Source organism: Gopherus evgoodei, chromosome 3, assembly GCF_007399415.2.
Source record: "Gopherus evgoodei ecotype Sinaloan lineage chromosome 3, rGopEvg1_v1.p, whole genome shotgun sequence".
NCBI classification, from domain to species: domain Eukaryota; kingdom Metazoa; phylum Chordata; order Testudines; family Testudinidae; genus Gopherus; species Gopherus evgoodei.
This window is the reverse complement of record NC_044324.1, coordinates 30,553,504-30,570,279: the sequence shown is the minus strand read 5'-3', so window position 1 is coordinate 30,570,279 and position 16,776 is coordinate 30,553,504. Positions and strand designations below refer to the sequence as shown.

Genomic DNA, 16,776 nt, shown 5'->3' with positions numbered 1-16,776 from the left:
AATGTAAAGGACTCAAACAAAAAAGGTTTTTCATAATTTATTTTGTCTATATTTCAGAAATGAATTCAGTGCTTATGACGCCTTCACAATCAAGGCGCTACACAGTACCCCACATGAGCTGACACTGGGCCTCGACTCTCAACCAGACTGACCAATTCTTAAGGCCACCTCTATGGTAAAGATAAAACAGCATTAGCAGTTCAGGCTAAGAAGCTTTGCCTGGACAACATAGACAAAGAATAGCTTCAAAACTCTGCTCTGGTCTAGAATACTTAAAACAAAAAGTAGTCCCCGTGTTTTAAAAATGGCTTAAAACCGGTTGGGCTCACAGTTTTATCACTGTGAGTGAAAGGATAGTTAAGTGTCCTGATTCATTCAGTTCACAGTCTTTCTACTGAAATTTGGTATTAGAAAGGAGCTGTTACAAGCAACCAGCTTGTATTGTAATGGCTTGATAACAGGGGACAAATGACTAAAATAACTGAAGTGAGTTCACACTTTGTCAAGTGGGGAAGAAAGGAGTTGGTGGCAGGAGATTAATGCTATTTTAAATTTAATTTTTTGCAAAGGAGCAGTTGGTTGTTTAGGCTGTGTCAACACTGTAATTTGCAGCAGGGTCTGACAAAGGGGGTATAAACCATGTATGTCTCCACCCATTGTTGCAATGGTATTGACAGGATCAACTGAGTCCCAGCCACCATTTTAAGAGAACAGGAGTTAAATGTTAGTTAATCCTGTCCATACCAGCAGGCAGCAAAAAGGACTTCAACACCAGATCCAAAGAGGGATTAGAGCTGAGTGTGACAAGCATTATCAAAATACAGATGAAAAGTGCAGTGCAAACACAGCCTTAAAAGTATTGTTCTGCTCTGAAACATGAAAAGTAAGAATGACTTCTTCCTTAAATCTGCTCTCTATTTGTATTGAGACACATCTGTTTACTTCAGTAACAATTTTTGCTACTATTTGTACTTGACAGCACTACTGAGACAACACAGTTTTCCAAGAGAAAGTAACAGAACAGGTAACTAAATTTCAAATGCAGTTCCCCCTTATGTTTGTGCAACCCCATTAGAGACAATCCGATTGAAGCAGTGTAATTGAATCTTCATTACTGTTAATTAGGAGAGCTAAAAAGAACACAATGACTTTCAGATTTTATGTTCATTTTGCAGGACAGGAAAACAATTCTACATGTAAACTGACCATATCTGATCTGGAAATGTTTGAGACAAAGTAAGCAAGGAATCTCATCGTCCATTTTATAAAGTCACTTTTCAGAATATAGCTTTATGGTCTCTACATACTATTTAGCCATTAATCCAGTACACTATTTTAACGAACAATTGTGCTTAGCCGACATTGTCAGGCAGACAGTCTAAACTGTTTAAATCCTGTGTTTAACTCAATTTTGCTGACAGGTGTAATCCTTGATACTGATGGCACCTGTATATTTTCTCAAAACTGGAAAGGCTCCTGTTATTTAACACAGTTCACTAACCATACAGATTTCATCAACTTTATGGATATAGATATTGCCCCCCAATTTTGGATTTAAATTATAGCTTTCACTATTAGTGAAAGTTCTAGTTAAGAACTGCAAAATGGTTTCCATGACAACCCCACTGTCAGATGCAATTTTCTAAAAAAACTTCAATTTGGTATGAAACTTTCCGTGCATGGTCTCAGCCCAAAAGGTGCAGTTTATAGACATAAAAAAGGAAAAAAGGTTAAAAATAAATAAATCAAGTTTGCTAAAATGTCCCTTTACCCATTTGAAAATAATAAACAGAAGGCCACCAATGAAAGAATACATTATGGATTTATAACCACTTGATTTTCTTCATCTACTTGGTGATAATCCTTGATGTACTCGCAAAGTAGATGACCTCAAGACAGCAGACTAATTGATTCAAAATGATCCGTCAATACATTCAATATTGTGAGCTTTGCTCAAGTTTTTCTCCTAACATTAGTATATCAGGTGATAGTGAAAGTTATTTCACTATCAAACAATATATTTCTCATATTAAAGGGTCCTCGATAAATATAAGTAGTACACACAAATCACAAATAAGAATAATACACTTTTGCCTGTTGAACATAGTAGAAAGGAATATATACTACAAAAATTGAATTGTCTTACTGGGCATCAGACCTTCCTTTCTACTTTTCAGATCTGAAGAGTGGTAGAAAATCAATTGTTGGCTCCATACTGCAAGATGCTGTGTGCTCTCCACTGTCACATCAATGAGAGTTTGAGTGCACTCTGCAACTTTCAGAATTGGGCCCTCTAATTAAAAACTATTTGACAGCAAAGGTAGCGTGACATCTTTTATGCAACATACAATATTTTACACATATAGAAATACATACACACATACAAACAAAAAGGGTTTTGGTTTTTGTTTTTACCTAAATGCAAACTGGATGAGGATCCATGTGATGAAAGTGATGGCGGTGGCGTAAGTGAATGTCCTGGAGTTTGGCTTGGCAGAGGCATGCCTATTGGACTTGGAGAGGAGGAAAATCCCAGACTATTGTAAAATGGCTGCCCTATAGGTGCTAGGCTGCTACTAGATCTTTTGTACAAGTCAGAGCTAGTAGACAGAGAATCTCTCCTTGTGGCACTACTACTTGCAGAACTGCCAACTGAAGAAGAAATAAAAAAACCCTAATTACATACAGTGTCAACTGAATAAAACCTATCCCCAATTACAGCTGGGCAATAACAGATGTGATCACAATAACTATAACAATTCTTATGATAAAGACAATTACTGTGATAACCGTACATGCTTTTGAATAAATCACAAACGGGTATAAACATACCACAGATAAAGAAGTATTTTACTCAATGCCCAAATCTTTTTTGACATTTCACTTCAGACTTTTTACTGGTATATTGTAGTACTGTTTTAGTGTTCTGGCTTCAGGCTTTGGGACCAGTAGTCAGGAATTTCCTACACTATGCTTTATAAGATTCAGTGATGCTGAAAATATTGACATCAATATCTGCAAAAAAAAATTATCCACAGGAAATAATTCAAGTTGGTGCCACTTGGTTTCAGGAAACAGGCTGGATAAAATAAAAGTATTTGCTTAAAAGCTGAGAAAATAAAGTAATCAATCTCCTTCACTTTGCGCCCCAGCTGCTACTGAATGTCTCTTCTTTGTCATACACCTCTTAGAATTGTGGAAACCAACTGGCCACTATAAGAAAGTAATTCTGCTCAAGTCAGTTTTCAAATTCCCTGAGAGAATTGTTGGTTTTCAAAGAAAATATTTTGGATGAAGATCATAAAGGGGTATAAGCTGAAAAGAAGAGAAGCAGAGCACAGGGTGGGATAAACAAAATAAGGTGAGGAATTGGGTACAGCTTTAAATACTATTGTGGCCTTGCTTAAACGTAAATTATGGACCAGAAGCTTAGGCTAAATTGTATTAGTGAAGGAGTGGTATACTGGCCAGTATTATCTGCAGGCTGATGACCATTCTAGGATAAATTAAGGGATACATACGAATCACTATTTTACAAACTAAAAAAAATTCTATCATGTTATGTAATAGTGAATGTTAAAACAGAGTTCCTGTTTTAATTTTGGAACATTTCTAGCACACTGGAGAATGTAACTAAGGCTGCTGCATTTCCAAAAGTAACAAGCACATCTTGAACTCACTTTGGCAAATTGATTTTTATGTCAGTTTAAAAAGGACAGGATCAAAGCTGAAGTTTTAAGCTCTGACGTATAAATAATAAGGGGGGCTGGTAGCACTGTCTACTATTAAGGTTGCTTGACACTTCCTAGGACTGGTAGCACCATGTATTATTACAAGACCCTGTTCTTCAGTTGCTTTTAAGTTTAACCATTTGGGCTGAAATTATCCTTGCTGCATTCCTGCCTCAAGCTGAATTTTTTGGAAAATTTCATTCAGAATAGTTCAGCCATTTGAGAGGGACCGGGGTTAGTGAAGAATAAGTTTTACTTATGTTAAATTCTGGCAACTTTTAAGCAGCTCTAGTACCCCCATGGTTTGGAGCAGGAACTTTAAATTTGGCTAGGGGTGGCCTTTGTGTCAGGGATGAATCTTTTGCTGTCCCTGTAAAAACTGTTCAGATCTGTTCAAAATATAAGCCTTTGGAGGAAAAAAATAGTTTGCATATGCTCAGTACAGATCGAAGTATCTGCTAAAATCTCCAAAAAGTCTACACTAGGCATACCCCCTCCCCCAAGACCAAGCAGAACTTTCTGTGCAACTGCAGCTCTGGGATGTTGCATGCTGTGCCAGGGCTGGACACCAGAACTGATAGTATGGAGACACTCTCTTCTGTGCTCTTATTGTCTCCTGCTGACGGGCCCAGGCACTGAACGGGACAAGACTGGGAGCTCATTGGGCAAGGAAAAAGAATCAAAGGAGGCCTGAGATCAGAGTAGATGCCAATGTGGAGACTGGGACAAGGAACTAGGGGGCAGAGACAAGACACTGACACTAGAAAAGGAGCCCAGGGACAGAGACATATCAGACAAGGAGCTAGGGGATGACTGGGGGAGGGGCACAGAATGAGACTGGGACAGGCTGGGCACGGGCACTGGATATAAAGAGCTGGGGGAGATTAAGAACCCTGGGACGAGAAGTGTGAGGAGTGGAGAATGGGTCTAAAGGTACCAACCCTGATGAACGATATGGGTGTCTACTTGATGCAATATGATTGAATTTTGTTTTTTTTAGATGACCTTTTTAAAAACTAAGAAATTGCATACAAAGAACTACATTAAAAGAATGTTATTAAGGTTGCAAGTGCAAGAACTCATAAGTCAGGAAATGCCAGAATTAAGGTTGCCTAACGTGGCCCCCTTGGGAGTATGCATTACAATACAATCTTTAATCACATGATTACATACTATTTTTTCCACTACCCTTTTCAGTACATAGAGATGTCTTAATGATTAGCTATTCATTTTGTTTTCCTCTTACTGTTCAATAGGTGAACCCATATCTTCTTTACTACACACAATTTCCTCATTGATTTTTCTGTGGCATTTCTCACTATAGTATCTAAGTGCTTCATAAAATTAATGAATTTATCTTCACAATAGTTCTGAGAGATGAGTGGGTGTATTACCTCAAAGACTTCAGTTGCAGCTGAGAGTGCTCAGCATTTCTGCAAATCAGACCCCAAAGTCTCAAGTCCAGCATCAACAAACTGAGGAACACAATTAATGACCACCTTTGAAAAGTTTGATTTAAGTAACTTGCCCAGTATCACACAGGATCTCTGTGGCAAATGCAGGAATAGAACCCAATTCTCCAGGGCAGCATTCAACTGCCTTCACCATGAAACCATGGTATCTCTTCCTGCATTCCTGTGCCTCACTACACATTTTTCAACTTTTACAGTAATTGAAGTGTTGTACAGACACTCCCTGACTATATAACCTTGATTCATCCCCTAAAGCAGGACCATCTAGTGCACTGACTAAGGTAGGAGTCCTGTGGAATAAACAGATCATGATCATGTAACTAAAATTGTAGCATAATGCATGTGCATAACAGGGCCAAATTAAGGGTTCACAAGCAACCTTAATACTGAGCATTTCGTAAGTTCTTGACTCTGCATCCTTAACAATGTTCTTTTAATGTAAGTTTGTGTGTGTAACTTGTATACAAGAGCAGAGTAGTACAATTCATAGTTATCACAAGCATGCCTGCCTCTGTTTGCGCTACTTTGTATCCCAGCCAGTCAGTTAGGATATTAGGTTTACCAGAGATTTATTTTGGAATACTTAATTAGATTTTGTTTAAATTTTTTATTTTTACAGGGAAGACTACGTTTTTGCCTGTCAGTCTTAATTCTTCCCATTTAATTAGTATCCAGATCTTGAAAGGCACTGAGTGGAGCCAGAGAGAGCACCTCTGTCAAGTCAACTATTATGCAAATTCCCCTTGAATTTGTGGCAAGTATGCATTAACATCATTTTGCAAGGAAGGAGCTATAAAGTTCACTTATCAAAGCTGTTATAATTAGTATTTTTATCAGCAACTATATAGCTTTTAAAAAAGGCTGTGGTTTGGTAGGTATCAACTATACTTGGCACAAGGGCACCTGAATGTATCAGTTTTAGGTAGCAACTCATCCAAAGGGTTCCACTACATTACTCAAAATACAAAACATCGACTGTTTCTCTCTTCATGAAGGGCTGCCCTGTCAGTAAAGTCAGTTGGAGTAATGATTGAGAGATTTCAACATCTGGGGGCTGTGGCCAAGGCACCGACTTCTATACGAAAGACGGCTCAATCTTTGACTTTCAAGAAATGCTGGAAGGGTAATTTTTGCCTCAGTGGTGGGCCGATACATGGTTGACACTTACTTAAGTTGTGGGTTTGTCTTTTTTATGCTGCTGCTCAACAAGTTGTGCATTTAAAAATATTCTACATATTTCGAGATTTCCTATAGGGTTTATATCTTATAAATTAAAAATATATATACACATACGATTCACTTCATTAGCCAATAAAGTGCAATCAACTCTGGAGCAGAACAGGGCTGTTGTTTAACAGTACACAGAAAGATAACAGAGTGGTTCAGCAGAGAAATCTACATTTAAAAATTCAGAAATTGGAATGCACAATTACTTTGTAAATAAGGCCCATCTGTATCAACACTACTTGAGATCATTTGAGAACACAACTGAACACTCTTCTAGTTTTTTTAAATAAAGGGGTCATATTTGGGTGTTCTTAATTCCACCAAAATTGGCATAAAGGCCAGAGTGTAAGCTTTGATTCTGGATTTCCTAGCTTTAGTAGTTTTATCAGAAATGAATGTTATTCATATTCTTCAGTGCAAAACAATGTTGAGACAACCTGTATATATGCCATATTGAAAAGAATACTGCTGAAGTGTGTAAGCTCAAAATTTTGCTCCAATATTTATTCATTAGCAAAGCATATGCAATTGTTAGTGTGTTCTACTGATGTTATTTTTCTAAAACAAACTTAGTAAGCAACCCAGTGCCATAAGTAACTAATGACTAATGTATTTTTTTAGCTGAGGAAGAGATATTCTGCAAAGATGGTTCAATTTCCAGCTTGTAGAGTTTATGAACAAATGATTTTAACAGGAAAAGCTACCTTTCCATGTGGTCTTATGTGAATAAAAAGAGTGTGTGTCAAGTTTCTACTACAATTAAAAAAAAATCAAGACCATTATGGCTATATGTCATATAATATTTTTCAAAACAGACAACTCCATTTTGGGACATCTGTGATAATGATTAAGGCCACAATCCTGCCCAGAATTTCAGGCATGCTTAACTATACTTATCAGAGCAATCCAAATGAAGACTATGAGACTACTAATTGGAGTAACTCTTTGCAGAATCACAGCCTAATGCCCTTTACAATATCATTTAAGGATGAGCACGTGTGTGTGTGTGTGTGTGTGTGTGTGTGTGTGTGTGTGTGTGTGTGTGTGTGTGTGTGTGTGTGTGTGTGTGTGTGTAAGTAAAATACTATTTCAATCAATACTTTTAAAATCATTTACAATTTTTTTTGAAGACATAAAAAGCAAGTTACACTTGGAAGTGATGGGCTAATCAATGGTTTTATAATATTTTTAAAATCACAAAATGCAGTATTGCCTGAGAAATAAACACACACAAGAACATTCTAGCCCAGTGTACACTGCTTATTATAGGAAAGTAATTATTTTCGGAGGTTTATGACTGAGGTGTATTTTTTTTATAATTAATTTATTAAGAGAATAAGTTGCTTCTTATACAGATAGCCTCGTGGATCAAATAGCCTCTTACTCTTCTCTCTAGATTACGTGGCTATTTTTGTTTTAAACCTGAATTAACCTATTTTTCAAGTTCTATCTGGAAATGTATGTGGATACAAGAGTCATGTATTTTTTCCTTAAAGCACAAATCTCATAATATCTCCTCACTATATTAAAGAACCTACCTGATGAGCCAAATCCACCAAGTGCAGAGCCGATAGCTGCTCCTAAGGAGCTGCTACTTCCAAAGCCAAGAGATGTACTTCCTGGTTGGCCAGGACCATGTGAAAAAAGGGAACTGCTCTGGGAGTTACTGGTCAAAGAATTACTGCCATAAAATGAATTAGATTGTAGACTACTATTTGTTTGCTGCTGCGGCTGTTGTGGTTGGGCACCAAGTGGCCGAAATAGACCGTTCGTGGCTCCCGCAAGATTGTTTGCTGTTCCTCCAGCTGAAGCTGCTGCAGCTGTAAGACACATGTTTTCAATCATCATAATGGCTCTCTAAAACATTTTGACCTTGCAAATGGACTATTCAGATCTAATCTTATGCTCATGGATCCCTCCCAAAGAAGTAGACATGTACACCTTAAATTAAGGACTAAAATATACTTTGCAATACTATACAATCTTAATTATCCAGGAAAAAAAATAAGACAATTCTATTTTTGGATAATTGAGGCTGTGGGAAACTGTCAATGCAATTCAGAAAATTTTCAGTGTAGACATGACTGTGTGCAGAACGGGATTTTGGTAATCACGGTTATGATAGCAGAGTTGTAAATAACAAAAATTGAAAGATGCCTTCATCTGCAACTCTCAAAAATGAGCTGTGGATAAAAATAAGCAGCTGGAGAGGGCCAGTCTTATTTTCTGAGATTTTCTACAAGTTCATTTTGTCCATCTGGCGCCAGGAGTTACGATGTACTAAACAAATAAAAGCACCAGACCCTACAACTGATGAAGGGTAAAAAATAGAACCAGAACCTTTTGATACCATATTAAGTTCTCCCTTTCTTCCTGTTATCCACTGTACATTTTAATCCTTGCTGCTTTCTCTATGAGGCCTCAGGGCAATCCATAACCTTCTGCCAGGCCGAAGCAATGAAATGGTGCTTCCCTAGGGAAAACATCCCTTTAGAGACTGATGGGAAGTGCATGTATATGTGTGGGGAGAGGGGAAGGCGAGAATGCACTCTTTTAGAAGCAGCAATGTTTGCAGGGATGTGCCTGCATGTGTATGAGGAGAGGGGTGAGGGAAAAAAACGGAGGGATGCTATACTGTTGAGAAGCAGCCATATTTGCGGGGGTGTGCCTGCATGGGGGAAAGCATGAGAGAAGAAGGAAGGAGAGCATGTATGGTATATCTTTCAGAAACAGCAATCTTTGCAGGGTTTACATAGAGTAAGAACCATAATTAATACTGAATATTCCTCAACAAAGATTAGAATGAGAAGTTTCAATATAAAACTTGAAAAAAATGTGTGGCGGGTCTAATACTTACCTGCTTGTGCTGCTGCAGAACTAATTATAACAGGAGTTGAGGCCACCAATCTGACTGGTGCTCCAAGGCCAGTTCTTGCTCCAGGGCCTACTACTAAGGCACCAGTCTGATCATAATAGGCAGTAGGGGCTAGTACTTGATAGCCTAGACAATACAAAAAAAATGTTTACTAGTGAAACATTTGTTTGGGGTTTTTTTGGGAAAAAGCACAGGTCAACATCTCTCCTCACCCTGGAGAATCATATGCCAATGAACAAACCCAGAAGGCAGTATTTTTTTCAATATTCCCTAAATGTCAACTAGATCTCAGGTTGAGCTAAACATCTAGAAAACCATTTTGAAAATAATTTTCACGTATATGTACATTTACACTGGAAAAATGTCAGTGAAACTGGGAAGCTTTAATATTGTACATCCCAAAGTAGCACAAGAACTTGAGCTTCCCTAAATTGTTTTTTATTCTGAAATATCGATTCTCTTTAAAAATCATTTTTTCCTATGTGACACTGAAGTTTAGAAGCACGATTTTTTACTTTCAATGTTAATAAGCAGGTTTCTGATTCCAGGGTTTAAAGAGCAACATAATTTGCCATAGTTGAGTGGAACTTCTAATCTATTTCTTCTTATACTTAATTTATTTTCTACTTCTCCCATTCTACCATTATTTGTGTGTAAGTAAATATATAGAGACCTTTAAAAAAAAATAAAAACCCTCGCCCCCATGACCACACACATTCACACCACTTAAGTTAAATTAGGAGTGGGATTGAGAGTTTCTTGAATGTCCAGGCAAAAACACATTTAAAATCAACCCACAAAAAATATTTTGGGAGAGGACTATTCCTGCAGCAGTACAGGTGCTAATATTAAAATTAAGTCAGTTTCACTTTGAAACTCACAGAAAATATTTTGTCCTACAAATGAAACTGATTACGTTTATGTCAGTTTCATTCTGGAATTTTGAGGGTTGGGTGAGGGGAGAGAGAAAACAAAACAGGCTCAAAATGAAAGCAGAACAGAGGAGGAAGGGACACACAACAGGAGACTAAGCAAGAAGAAAAAGGAGGCACGAAAAGGAGAGCATGGCTAGGTAAACTCCTCTTTTTTTCTCTCTCTCACCAAAACAAAAGCACGGACAGGAACATACAGATATAGATAAACTTGTGTCCACTACAAAGTACCTGATAAGAATAAAGGCCTCAGAAATGGAAAAGGAGGGAATGATATAAAATTCCAGAAAGGGAGAGGGTAAGACAAAAAATAAAAGCAACTGCTTAGATTTATCTAGGTATGTATTTAAACAAGTAAAATCAAGGTGATCATTCTGTATGCTCTCCCTACAGGCAAGCAAGTTCAAATATATATAACTGGGGTGGCCAAACTATGGCTCTTGTACAGTTAAAGTGTGGCTTGCGGAGCCTCCTCCTGCTCCCCTCCCCCATAATCCACCTACCAGACTCAGAGGAGAGTTCAGGGCTTCTGCCCTGGGAAGGTGCTAGGGCTTCTGCCAAAGATGACTGATGCTTGTTGAGAATGAGGGAAAGGGCACAATTTAAAGACCCCCCTCAACAGTGAGTCACAACCCCCAGCATGCCCCACCCTTTACCCTCAACGATACCTGTCTGCAGCTCCCAGATGTTAGCTTTGCATGGAGAGGCAATGGCAAAACAGCTGCGAGCTGCAGAGAGGGGCCTCTGCTTTAGCTTTTCAGGGAAGGCAGTAGCAAAAGCAGTATCTCTTCCTGCAGCTCCCAGCTGCTTGCGGACGTTCTCCCCAGGGCCACAGCTCCCAGCTTGTCGGCTGCCATGCAGGGAGGGGGCCCAACGGCACCACATTACCAAGCACAGCCAGCAAACACTGGCAAAAATCAGAAGGGGGCAATATGCCACCTCTGGCTTCTGCCCAGTGGGGAGGAGGAGTTCAGGACTTCAGCCCAAACCCCTGGCAGGCACCTCCCATGGAGCTGTAATCCTAAAACCCCCCCCATTCCCGCAAGTCTAAAGCCTCAAGACCTGGCAGTTGCACCTCATCTCTGATATATACTATTGCATTAAAATAATGCTAAAGTATTGCAAAGGTTTGAAAAAAAATCAAGCACTTTAAAGTTAAGAAATGCCAGAATTAAGTTTACCTGTGCAACCTTAATTTACATGATCACATACTATATTTCCACAGGAACTCCGTCTCATTCAGTGCACAGGATGGATGGTGTTCCTCAGAAGGGTAGCCATTCAGGTTTTTAATTCTTTTCATCAAATGTGTTGTCTCAGGCTTTACTTAACATACCCCCATCCAAACTCTGCATTGCACACATAATCAGCAGTCTGTGTATGGATATTTCTGCAATATTCCACTCTGTAGTATCTGAGTACTTCACAAACATTAATGAATTTATCTTGACAACACCCATGGGAAGTGAGGTCCCACTGTCATGTGTCCACTAATGTTGGATATTCAGTGTGAGATGTCTAAGGCCTGATTTTTTCAGAGTACTTCACATTTTTACAACTCCTGGTATGTTCAAAGCACAGGTCCAACGAACTTCAGCTTTACTAGTGAGTGCTCAGCACTTCTGTAAATCTGACCTCAGGATCTCAAGTCAGGTACCCAGAAGATGAGGAACAAACAATTAGAGGCCACCTGTGAAGTTCAGTTTAAGTCACTTGACCAACAACATGCAGTACCAGGGATAAAATCCTAATCTTCAGCACGGTAGTCAACTGCCTAATCACAGTATCATCCTCTCTCTTCCTGCAGTCCCATTTCATTCACTCCACACCTTTCAACTTCCGTAACAAAAATAATACAAGGATCCTATTGACTACAGCCACATTCACCCTAACCTCAATTCATTCCCAGAGCAGGTCCATCCTGTGCACTGATTAACATAGAATCTGTGGTGGGAAAAAACAGTGTGAGCATGTAAGTAAAGACTGCAAATTGAAGATGGCATAAAGAAGCTGAATAAAGTTGCACAGGCAATCTTAATTTTTGGATTTCCTAATTCGAGTGCTTGACTTTGCAACCTTGATACTTTTTTGAGATAGTTTTCTTAAAAATGTCATTTCTTAGGCATTTAAAAAGCAAACTAAAAAACAAATTCCATCATGTGGAACCCCATCAACCCCCATGAGGATGATCAGATTTCAGCATATACCTCCACTGGAGCTATAAGAGCAACCCTGAATAAGTCTGCTACCAGCAGACTTCTTACGAGAGATACTTTGCAAGTGGGTTCCCACAGTGAATGGCTAGACAGCAGAAAAATGATGACACTCTAGAGTCCTAGGTTCAATTCAAGGCTATAGAGGGGAATGAGCTGCTGAGGTTAAACCCTTCTGCTGTGTCCATCTCTGCTCCCATTGCCTGCAGCATGTTACTGTTCCCACCCCTTATGCATTCCAGTCAGGCTCCTTCCTCCTTCTCTTCCACAATGACAGCAGAGTGAGCACTGAACGCATAGGAAAGTCTCCCTGCTCTCAGTTCCAGTGCCTAGCTGTGGACTAGTGCATGCTCAGTGCCCCTGGAATCTTTGGAGAATTTTGATGCCAACTCTTACAAGCCTGCATTAGGCATGTGCAAACAGCAATTTTCAGAGGCCTATAATTCAATTAAGTTTGGTCAGATTTTCATGGGGGCAGCAGAAAGTACCTCCTGCCAAATTTTGCATCCATTTCAAGCCACGGAAGCACTACAGTTTTTCAACTAACCAGTAGTAAAACTTTTTTCAGAAACATTGGCAAAACAATGCATTTCCCCCTAGCCTCATTCTCAGAACTGGTGGAATTGTTTTTGCTGAAAATTTAAAACACATTCAACTTGAGGCAAACACCGAGCATGGAAAATTTCAAGCCTGAACAGCTACAGTTTGGCAAAAATTATAAGCAACTGAAAACAGGGTTGCATAATGTAAAGTGTTAGACAACCTTAACTATAGCCTGTACTGCCAGCTCCACATATAAAAGTGCCGTGCTGCCACAGACTTCACCACTAAGACAGCTACTTTCATATGCTAGAAAAGGGTGAGGCTTCTGACAGCACTCAGCTTTAGTGAAGTTTTGTAAAGAATGCAGAATAGAATATTAAAGATAAGTGATATAAAATGAACAGAAGAAAAACACTCCTTACAATCTGTTACTATACACACTTATTACAAACATTAGTAATAATGATCCAACTACCAGTATTTTTATCTCCCTTTTATTTACACGTCTTCCAATAAATTCAAGCATGATGGATTTTTAATTGATTACTGGTATGTCACAATAAATCTATTTTTTCAGAACTAGAAAGGGAAAAAGTTACTTACCAGTACTTCTGTTTATTTGAGTCTACTGTCTTTGCATATCCATACTCCTGAAGTGATGCCATAACAGAGAAACATCTAAAGCGGTGACTGCTGAGGCTGTGCACACATACCCCACATGAGCATCTAAACAGTCACAGCTCTCTGGATGGTTTCAGGCTCACAATACCTGTATATGTATTTTTCCCAAGCAAGGGGCTGGGGGGGAGTGTGCAGGGAAAGGAGGTTCTATGTTTACACAAACTTGGAGTAAGGTAACGTGTTAATATCAGAGCTCAAAAACTACTTTGTATTTCAGATTCACTAAAACTGTTGACCACCATGATGTGTTGTTTCTGCACCATGTTCAGGTATGAAAACAGACTGGAGATGTCCAAGGAACAGGAGGATTCCAGATGCTGTTGGTATTTGCTTGTCACTATCTTACCCATAAAAAAACAGGAGTACTTGTGGCACCTTAAGAGACTAACAAATTTATCTGAGCATAAGCTTTCGTGGGCTACAGCCCACTTCATCGGATGCATAGAATGGAACATATAAGAAGGAGTATATATACACATACAGAGAAGATGCCATACCAACTCTAAGAGGCCAATTAATTAAGATGACCTGTGTCAACTGTAATTGACCATCTTGATTATCACTACAAAAAAGACGGCTACTCTCCTTTGTAACTGTTGTTCTTCGAGATGTGTTGCTCATATCCATTCCAATTAGGTGTGCACGCACCACGTGCACATTCGTCGGAAGATTTTTACCCTAGCAACAGTCGATGGGTTGGCTGGGTCACCCCCTGGAGTGGCGCCATTACGGCGCTGGATATATACCCATGCCGACCCAATGACCCTTCAGTTCCTTCTTGCCGGTTACTCCGACGGAGGGGAAAGCGGGCGGGTTTGGAATGGATATGAGCAACACATCTCGAAGAACAACAGTTACAAAGGTGAGTAACCGTCTTTTCTTTTTCGAGTGCTTATATCGATTCCAATTAGGTGATTCCCAAGCCTTACCTAGGCGGTGGGGTCGGAGTGAGATATTGCAGAATGCAAAACTGCTGAGACAAATGCTGCATCATCTCTGGACTGTTGAACTAATGCATAATGTGAGGCAAAGGTGTGAATCGATGACCAGGTAGCTGCCCGACATATTTCCTGGATGGGAACATGGGCCAGGAAAGTGGCAGATGAAGCTTGAGCCCAAGTAGAATGGGCGTGAGGTGGCTAGCCGGCACGTGAGCCAAATCATAGCATGTACAGATGCAGGATGTTACCCAAGATGAAATTGGCTGGGATGAGACCGGCAGGCCTTTCATCCGGTCTGCCACAGCTACAAAGAGCTGAGGTGACCTTTGGAAGGGTTTTGTTCTCTCGATATAAAAGGCGAGAGCCCTGCGAACGTCCAGGGTGTGCAGCTGTTGTTCCCGACGTGATGGGTGCGGCTTCAGGAAAAAGACTGGGAGGAAGATGTCTTGATTGACATGAAAGTCGGACACCACTTTAGAGAGGAAGGAGGGGTGTGGTCACAGCTGTACACTGTTCTTAGGGAATACCGTATATGGGGGGGTCCGCTGTCAAGGTCTGAAGCTCAGATACTTGTCTTGCCGAAGTAATAGCGACGAGGAAGGCTGTCTTCCAGGAAAGGTACAGCAGCGAGCAGGTGGCCAGTGGTTCGAAAGGAGCACCCATAAGCTTGACTAGCACCAGGCTGAGATGCCAGGTAGGGGTCGGGAGTCTGACTTGAGGGTACAAATGTTCCGATTCCTTGAGGAACCTTGAAATTATGGGGTGAGAGAAGATTGATTGGCCATTTTCCCCTGGGTGAAAGACGGAGATGGCTGCCAGATGCACCTTTATGGAAGAGACCATGAGGCTCTGTTCTTTCAGGGACCAGAGGTAGTCCAGGACAGTAGGAACGGACACCTGCCTGGGGACTGAGTTACACTGAGCGCACTGGCAGGAGAAAAACGCTTCCACTTGGCCAGATATGTCATCCTAGTGGAAGGCTTCTTACTGCCCAAGAGGACCTGTTGGACTGAGGCAGAGCAACGCAACTCAGACTGGCTCAACCATGCAGCAACCATGCTGTGAGATGAAGAGACTGCAGGTCCGGATGGTGAAGCTTGCCGAAGTCTTGTGTTATGAGATCCGGATAGAGTGGCAGGGGAATCGGGTCTGCCACTGAGAGGTCGAACAACATGGTGTACCAGTGCTGCCTCGGCCACGCTGGAGCAATCAGGATCAGGTGGGCACTGTCCCTGCGGCGCTTGAGTAAGACTCTGTGGACGAGCAGAAACGGTGGGAACGTATAGAGTAGGTGCCTCTTCCATGGGATCAGAAATGCGTCTGAGAGGGAGCCCAGGGAGTGTCCCTGGAAGGAGCAGAACACCTGGCATTTCCTGTTCTCTTGGGAGGCAAAGAGGTCTATGTGGGGAAACCCCTACTTCCGGAAAACAGAATGGATGACGTCCGGATGAATCAAGCACTCGTGAGACAGGAAAGATCTGCTGAGGTGATCCGCCAGAGTGTTCTGGACTCCTGGGAGAAAAAAGATGCTACCAAATCGATCGAGTGGGCTATGCAAAAGTCCCAGAGGTGGATGGCTTCTTGACAAAGGAGAGAGGAGCGTGCTCCACCCTGCTTGTTTATGTAAAACATGGCCGTTGTGTTGTCCGTGAACACTGATACACAACAGCCTAGGAGATGGTCTCGAAACACCTGGCATGCTAGACGGACCACTCTCAGTTCCCGCACATTGATGTGCAAGGCCAGCTCTTGAGGTGAACAGAGGCCTTGAGTGCGAAGGCCCTCGAGGTGGGCACTTCAACCCAGAGATGACACTTCCGTGGTTAGGGCCATCGAGGGTTGCGGTGGGTGGAATGGCATCCCTGCACAGACTAGAGTGGGGTTTAGCCACCACATTAGGGAGCCCAGAGTCTTCCGGGGAATAGTGAGCACCGAGTCCAGGCTGTCTCTGTGTGGTTGGTATACTGAAGCAAGCCAGGTTTGAAAGTGACGGAGGCGTAGCCTCCCGTGCTTGGTCATGACGGTGCAGGAGGCCATGTGACCTAGTAGGCTGAGGTAGGTGAGCACCGACGTTGTCGGGAAGGTTTGAAGACCTCGAATAACTGAAGCCATTGCTTGAAAACGCGACTGCGGGAGGCAGGCTCTGGCCAGATTGGAGTCC

At 41.0% G+C, this 16,776-nt stretch overlaps 1 protein-coding gene across 15 annotated transcripts in view; it reads right to left on the bottom strand.

Moving 5' to 3' along the window:
* PUM2 (pumilio RNA binding family member 2) overlaps positions 1-16,776 on the bottom strand; it is a 144,165-nt gene that overhangs the window by 26,953 nt on the left and 100,436 nt on the right. For 12 of the 15 annotated variants that reach the window (XM_030555360.1, XM_030555355.1, XM_030555351.1 and 9 more), the window contains 3 exons: positions 9,288-9,431; positions 7,969-8,250; positions 2,416-2,652 (listed from right to left, as the gene is read on the bottom strand). The exons of 1 other annotated variant lie outside the window; for it this stretch is intronic. In XM_030555360.1, coding sequence (XP_030411220.1) covers positions 2,416-2,652; positions 7,969-8,250; positions 9,288-9,431 — 663 coding nt within the window. The remainder of the gene's footprint in view (positions 1-2,415; positions 2,653-7,968; positions 8,251-9,287; positions 9,432-16,776) is intronic. 2 more of the 15 variants (XM_030555357.1, XM_030555358.1) reach the window with 1 other exon arrangement.